At 43.0% G+C, this 8,040-nt stretch overlaps 1 protein-coding gene across 1 annotated transcript; it reads right to left on the bottom strand.

Moving 5' to 3' along the window:
- Positions 1-311: 311 nt before the first annotated feature.
- Positions 312-1,565, bottom strand: LOC307056864 (ER lumen protein-retaining receptor 3; the record flags this gene model as incomplete). Its single annotated transcript, XM_079709847.1, has 1 exon — positions 312-1,565. The coding sequence occupies one exon, from the start codon at positions 1,563-1,565 to the stop codon at positions 921-923; it is 645 nt and encodes a 214-aa protein (XP_079565973.1). The 3' UTR covers positions 312-920.
- Positions 1,566-8,040: the final 6,475 nt, after the last annotated feature.

Below are 8,040 nucleotides of genomic sequence, written 5' to 3'. Positions count from 1 at the left end.
AACAATTTTTTAAAATAAGGACAAAGTTGGAGGACTCACACATCCCACTTTCAAAACTTACTGCAAAGTGATAGTAATCAAGCTAGTATTGGCATAAAGATAGACATAAAGATCAGTGGATTCGAAATGAGAATCCAGAAAAGTTTCATACATCTGTGGTCCATTGATTTTTTTTTTTTTTTTTTTTTAAGGTGTGAGATTTTTATTGCTTAAAAAATTCTGACTACAGGCCAGTGACAGTCTCTTAAGAGTTTTTATTGGCTTCAAGACCATGTTGATTGACTAACACCTTAGCGCCTAAAAATGTGCAAGGGGGGGTGGGATTAATTGTTCTTAGTGCGACGAAGCAACAAGACAGTACCTAGTAGGTAAAGCCTGGGGTATTTGTTTCCTCATAACATTTCCCACCTGTCATATCACCTCTGTATCTTGACTCCCTAAACTTGATGGTCTCCTACCTGGAAAGTAAAATTAATCACAACAGTACACTCCTGATGCTTAGGACTCTCTGTGATCTTCATTTGGGGCTTTTGCCTTATACACAGCAGGGTATATTTCCAGATTGGGATTGGCTGTTCCTTAGCATGAGTCTCACACTAGGGCCTTAGAGAGCAATAGTTGACTTGATCCATTCATGGGTTAAACACCTAAGGTTTTTATGAAGGTCCAGTTGACATTGTGAGGGTACCATACTTATGTAATTGGCCCAAGGTTTAATTACTTCTATAAGGGAGATACTGGTGAGAAGAAGGTCTTTTAGATAGAATGATCAGCACTTTGCTGAATTCCACACTAAGCATTTTTCTGACTTCAGTTTTAACATTTGGTCTCAGTCATGTAAAAGTCACCCAGGAGAACACTTCAAATAGTTTGCTTCGTGTCCATGTTAAGGTGTAGGTGTAGAACATCTTTGAGGACCTTCAAATTGGCATTGGAAGACTTAACTTCTTTCCTTTAAGGACTTTGGTCACATACAAGTAGAAGAAGTCACAGTAGAAGATGGTTTGTACTACCCCAGACACCACTGCAATTTGGTCATAGAAATTCTCAGTCTGGTACCGCCTGATCCAGTTAGCCAAGTAGAGGGCCCGGTATAGCCCAAGAAAGAACAGGTAATGAGTAGTAATGGTCTCAGCCTCTCCAGTCTTGCTGATCATGAAGAGCTGGGGCAGGATGGCCACTGATTCCAGGTAGATAGAGAAAGTCCAGAGGATCTCCAGAGGAGTGAAACTGTAGTTTTCAAGGAAGGAGAGGCCAATGACTGGGACCAGAAGAAACTCCAGGCGGAATGTGTCATTCTCACTGTCAAATGTTTTCCGGAATTTCCCATAGATCATGTACACTGTGACATAGGCACAGAGGAGAAAAACCACCTTCATTACTGTGTTGTAGATGGAGATGAAGTTGGTGAACAGGTCCAGGTACCTGGTGGTGAAGACGAGAGCGAAAAGGATCTGGCTCTTCCCGGAGATGCCCGTGCAGCACTTGGAGCGCCAGATCTTCCCCAGGAGCAAGATCATGGCCAGGAGGTGGCTCAGGTCGCCCAGGATACGAAACACGTTCATGGTCCGGCCCGCTCTCAGCCAACTCCTGGGAAACTTTCTGGCGGGCGAGGCGGCTGCCACGTCCCCGGCCCCGGCCTCTGGGTCCCGCGCCCCTGCCTGCGCCCCCGAGCTCCGCGCTCCCGCCCGGGCGCAGCCGCTCCGCCAGCGCGCTCTTGGCGGGGCGGTGACGTGGCCGAGCCTGCCCTGGTCCATTGATTTTTGACAAGGGTTCCAAGACAACGCAATAGGTAAAGAGTGGTCTTTTCTACAAATGGTGCTAGGACCACTGGATATCTACAAGCAAAGAATGAATTCAGACTCCTATCTCATAACATATACAAAAATGAACTCAAAATGAATCACAGACTTAAAGGTAAGAGCTAAAACTATAAAACTCATAGAAGAAAGTGTAAGAGTAAATCTGTGTGACTTTCAGTTAGGCTGAGTCTTCTTAGATAGAACACCAAAAGCAAAAGAAACCAAAGGGAAAAAAAAAAACAGATAAATTGCACCTCATCAAAATTTAAAATTTGCATGCTTCAAAGGACACTCTCAAGAAAGAGAAAAGACAGCCCACAGACTAGGAGAAAATATCTGATATCAGATATCAAATACCTGATAAGGGTCTAGTATCCAAAACATATGAAGAACTCTTACAGCTCAATAAAAAGAAAACTCAATTTTTAAGTGGACAAAGAATTTGAATAGACAATTCTCTGCAGAAGATATACAAATGACCAATATGCACATGAAAAATACCATTAATCATTACGAAAAAGCATATCAAAAATGAGATACCACTTCACATCCACTAAAGGCTATAATCAAAAAAGACAGATAATAACAACTGTTGGTAAAGGTGTGGAGAAATTGAAACCCTCGTACATTGTTGAAAAGAATATAAAATGGTGCAGCTGTCATGAAAACAGTTGGCAATTTGTCATGAAGTTCAACATAGAATTATCACTTGATTCAGCAATTCCATTTCTAATTGTATACCTAAGAGAAATGCAAACATATGTCCACACAAAAACTTGTACACAGATGTTCATAGCAGCATTACTTATAATAGCCACAAAGTAGAAACAACTCAAATGTCCATCAACTAATGAATGGATTAACAAAATGTGGTATATCCATGCAATGGAATATTATTCAGTCACAAAAAGGAATGAAGTACTGACACATGCTACAGTGTGAGTGAACCTTGTTATGCTAACTGAAAGAAACCAATCACAAAAGACCACATCTTGAATAATTCCATTTGTATGAAAAGTACAGAATAGGCAAATCTGTAGAAAAAGAGAGTTGATTAGTTGGAACTGAGGTGAAATGGGGAGTGACTGATAATGAGGTATGGGGTTTCTTTCATGAGAGAGATTTGTGGCTGGCTTTGAAGATAGAGAGGGGACATTTGAGAAGGGATGGAGGCAGCTTCCAGGAGCAGAAATCAAACACCAAGGAAATGGGAACCTCAGTCCTACAACCACAAGGAACTAAATTCAGCCAACAACCTAGAGGTGGATTCTTCTCCAGGACCTCCAGAGAGGAACACAGCCCCAGGGACATCTTGATTCCAGCCTTACAAGACCCTGAGCCGAGGACCCAGCCATGCCTCTCCCAGACCTCTGATCTACAGAACTAGGAGCTGATAACTGAGCGCTGTTTTAAGCTGTTAGGTCTGTGGTAAGTTCATTGTCATGCGGCAAAAGTCAGCACAGCCTGCTGTTTATGGTGTGGCTTTTCTCTCACTCTTCAACACATGTCCCTGCTCTTTTGTAGCAACACACGTGCCTGCAAACTTGTATACCAGGAATTTTTACAAACGGTGAAGCAGGCCTGCTCAAAAACATGAGATTTTTTTTTTTTTTTTTTTGTGGTACGTGGGCCTCTCACTGCTGTAGCCTCTCCCATTGCGGAGCACAGGCTCCAGACGCGCAGGCTCAGTGGCCATGGCTCACGGGCCTAGCCGCTCCACAGCATGTGGGATCTTCCCAGACCGGGGCATGAACCCATGTCCCCTGCATCAGCAGGTGGACTCTCAACCTCTGCATCACCAGGGAAGCCCAAAACATGAGATTTTTGAGGGTTATCTACAACATCTAATACTTTGAAAAGATGTTAAAGGACACTAAAGAGAATGAAAATAAAAACTGATTTAAAAAGTAAAAGTATAAAAGAAGATGAAAAGTTTTGTCATTAAGTATTAAAAGGCAAGGGAGTAAAATTCAATGTAAATATTTTACTGGCCAATGTAAAAATAGTAAATCTACCATGTGATAAGAATCAAAAGGAAATCTTCTAAAGATTAATGTAACAAACTAAAAGGCAATTTTTGTCTTCTAGGTTTCTTGAGATATAATGGGTATGCAACACTGTGTAAGTTTAAGGTGTACAGCATAATGATTTGATTTATATAGATCATGAAATGATTACTAAAAGGCAATTTTGAAAGTTAAAAATTATTTTTAAACTTTTTAGAAATTAATTTTTAAAACAAAAATTGATGTTAAAAATTATAAAACAAAAGAACTTATTAAAAATTAGAAGTAGAATGATTTTACAGAAAAGAAGAGAAATTATAAAACTTTTTTTAACATCTTTATTGGAGTATAATTGCTTTACAATGGTGTGTTAGTTTCTGCTTTATAACAAAGTGAATCAGTTATACATATACATATGTTCCCATATCTCTGCCCTCTTGCGTCTCCCTCCCTCTAAAACTTCTTAATTAAAAACAAATAGAAGTTAAGTGAAATAAGCAGGACCATATAATAAAAATCATTAAATTTCAATGAAATAATACAACACACCCCAGAGGCAATTTAAGACTAACGTCATTGAAACCTAAGATTCCAAGAAAGTAAGAGAAACAGATGAAGCTTTGAGGAAAGGTGGGTGCCTTACAGGATGCGCCAGCCCTCAGCCTCAGGGGCTAGTGGCTAGTGAGGACCAGAAGGACACTGTCTCCCAAATCGCTGGCCCTTCACTTTCTGGTAGATCACTACCCAGTGCTGCAGACTTATGTCCAGGGAGCCAGTGCCTTCAAGAGCCTTCCAAATATGTATTTGTATAAGGATTCACTTTGCTGTACACTTGAAACTAACACAGCATTGTAAATCAATTATACCCCAATAAAAATTTAAAAAAAAAGAAAGAAACCTACCTCTTAGTACCTGGACATAGGAAGCAATTAATAGGAATATGCTGAGTTTCATGAGAGAAAACGTCTCTTTAGTTGATAACCAAGAGGCCTCAATGAAATGGAGATGCAGAAATACTGCTGGTTGCAGGTCATTGTAAGCTTCTTGTATTATTCCTTCTCTTTGGTGACAATACATAAAATAGTTCATGGATTAATCTGAGCTAACATTAGAAAACAAGTATTCTCTAAGCATAACCTACCACCTCATCTCTCTGTTCATCTGTTGGCTTCTATTATTTTGTTTCTTCTATGCAAAGAAGTTTGCTTACTTGGAAGTAAAGTGTTTGAAATATGACAAACAAATTCAAAAAAAAAAAAAAAAAAAGAGCCCTGGAAGCTTTCAGAAGTGCAGCTGTTTCCCAGGCTACACTCACCCCAACCTCCACCCATAGTCCAGGGTTTCTGTCTTCCTGGAGGTGGGGGAGCTGTCCAGTCCCCCCCAGCACGAAGGAGTCAGCACATCTGTGCCCTGCACGGAGCAGTGGTTCCCCTGGGCCGTGGGGAGGACCCAGGAGTCCCGCCGTCCTCTTGTAGCTGCACTCAGCCCAACTCCATGTCTCTTAAGGCACCTACCAGGTGCAGTCTTCCCTACACACTGCCGGCCCAGGCATCACAATTCTCCTGTAGGAACTGGGATCCCTTGGACACAAAACTGTTGTCAACCACAGCCTAACCCTGACCCCCAGGAGAATCAGCCCACACCCTCCATAGACAGCTGTGGAGAAAAGACATAAGGTGGCCCAGAAACCTCCAAATGAGCAAAACTTGATTAGTCTCCATGGGGTAGGACAGGACAATGCACGTCCACAAGCCTTTAGTTCATGATGGCTAGTTAGGAGGGGGTGTAGCTCAGTGATAGAGCACATGCTTTGCATGTATGAGGCTCTGGGTTCAATCCCCAGCACCTCCAGGTATTGGCTCTATTTTTGTCTAGTGGAATAATGATGGAATATTGTTCAAACATTGTGGCTAAAGCAGTCACTATGGGGGCCTAAAACACATGAGAGTGAGCAGAGATGCTCATTTCCTCTCCACCCAGATGCTCAGGTCCTAAGCTCCTCTGGGGGTCCACTGTGCTTGCTCAGCACCTGCCTATCATGGAGGGGTGCCTGGAAAGTGCCCCTCTCCTCCTGGTCCTTATGTCATTGTTCAGTGGCTCCTCTTTGTAAATATCCGGATGGGCAGGGTGCCCACTGCAGAGGAAGTGGAGGAGCCGCTCTGCAACGTCTCCAGGTCACACCCAGAGAGGACCTCAGACTCTCCTGCAAATGCACTGGGCTCCTTGCCCAGAGCTCTTTAAAAATCAGCATGGACGAGACCTTCATGATGACGGAGGAGTAAGACGTGGAGATCACCCTCCTCCCCACAAGTACATCAGAAATACATCTACATGTGGAACAACTCCTACAGAACACCCACTGAACGCTGGCAGAAGACCTCAGACTTCCCAACAGGTGCGTGAGGAGAGGGGATTCAGAGCACCGCCTAAACGAGCTCCAGAGACGGGCGTGAGCCACAGCAATCAGTGCGGACCCCAGAGACAGGCATGAAACGCTAAGGCTGCTGCTGCCGCCACCAAGAAGCCTGTATGCGAGCACAGGTCACCATCCACACCTCCCCTCCCGGGAGCCTGTACAGCCCGCCACTGCCAGGGTCCCATGATCCAGGGACAACTTCCCCGGGAGAGCGCACGTCATGCCCCAGGCTGGTACTACGTCATGCCAGCCTCTGCCGCCTCAGGCTCACTCTGCATTCCGTGCCCCTCCCCACCCCCCCGCCTGAGTGAGCCAGAGCCCCCTAATCAGCTGCTCCTTTAACCCCCTCCTGTCTGAGCGAAGAACAGACACCCTCAGTTGACCTACATGCAGAGGCGGGGCCAAATACAAAGCTGAACCCCAGGAGCTGTGCAAACAACGAAAGGAAAGGGAAATCTCTCCCAGCAGCCTCAGGAGCAGCGGATTAAATCCCCGCAATCAACCTGATGTACGCTGCATCTGTGAAATTCCTGAATAGACAATGAATCAGCCCAAAATTGAGGTGGCAGACTTTGGGAGCAACTGTAGACTTGGGGTTTGTTTTCTGCATCTAATTTTTTTGGTTTTATGTTTATCTTAGTTTAGTATTTAGAGTTTATTATCATTGGTAGATTTGTTTATTAATTTGGTTGCTCCCTTCCTTTTTTTAATATATATATAGATATTTTTTTCTTTTTTCTCTTTGTAAGTGTGTATGTGTATGCTTCTTTGTGTGATTTTGTCTGTATAACTTTGTTTTTACCATTTGTCCTATGATTCTGTCTGTCCATTTCTTTTTTTTTTCTTCAGCATACTTTTTAGTGCTAGTTATCATTGGTGGATTTGTTTTTGGTTTTGTTGCTCTCTTCTTTCTTTCTTTCTTTCTTTTTTTCTTTATTACTTTTTAATTTTTTATTTTTAATAATTTTAAATTTTTTTATTTTAATAACTTGCTTTTCTTTTCTTTCTTTCTTTCTTTCTTTCCCTTTTTCTCCCTTTCCTTCTGAGCCGTGTGGCTGACACGGTCTTGGTGCTCTGGCCAGGTGTCAGGCCCATGCCTCTGAGGTGGGAGAGCCGAGTTCAGGACACTGGTCAACCAGAGACCTCCTGCCACACGTAATATCAAATGGAGAAAGCTCTCCCAGGTATCTCCATCTCAACGTTAAGACCCAGCTCCGCTCAAAGACCAGCAAGCTACAGTGCTGGACACCCTATGCCAAACAACTAGCAAGACAGGAACACAACCCCACTCATTAGCAGAGAGACCACCTAAAATCATAATAAGGTCACAGACACCCCAAAACACACCACCAGATGCGGTCCTGCCCACCAGAAAGACAAGATCCAGCCTCATCCACCAGAACACAGGCACCAGTCCCATCCACCAGGAAGGCTACACAACCCACTGAACCAACCTTAGCCACTGGAGGCAGACACCAAAAACAACAGGAACTACAAACCTGCAGCCTGGGAAAAGGACACCTCAAACACAGTAAGTTAAGCAAAATGAGAAGACAGAGAAACACAGAGCAGATGAAGGAGCAAGGTAAAAACCCACCAGACCAAACAAATGGAGGGGAAATAGGCAGTCTACCTGAAAAAGAATTCAGAGTAATGATAGTAAAGATGATCCAAAACCTTTCAAATAGAATGGAGAAAATACAAGAAAAGTTTAACAAGGACCTAGAAGAACTAAACAGCAAACAAACAATGCTGAACAACACAAGAAATGAAATTAAACATTCTCTAGAAGGAATCAATAGCAGAATAACTGAGG

The sequence above is a fragment of the Hyperoodon ampullatus genome (genome assembly GCF_949752795.1).
Source record: "Hyperoodon ampullatus genome assembly, chromosome: 8".
NCBI lineage: Eukaryota > Metazoa > Chordata > Mammalia > Artiodactyla > Ziphiidae > Hyperoodon > Hyperoodon ampullatus.
This window is presented reverse-complemented; position numbering and strand designations above follow the sequence as displayed.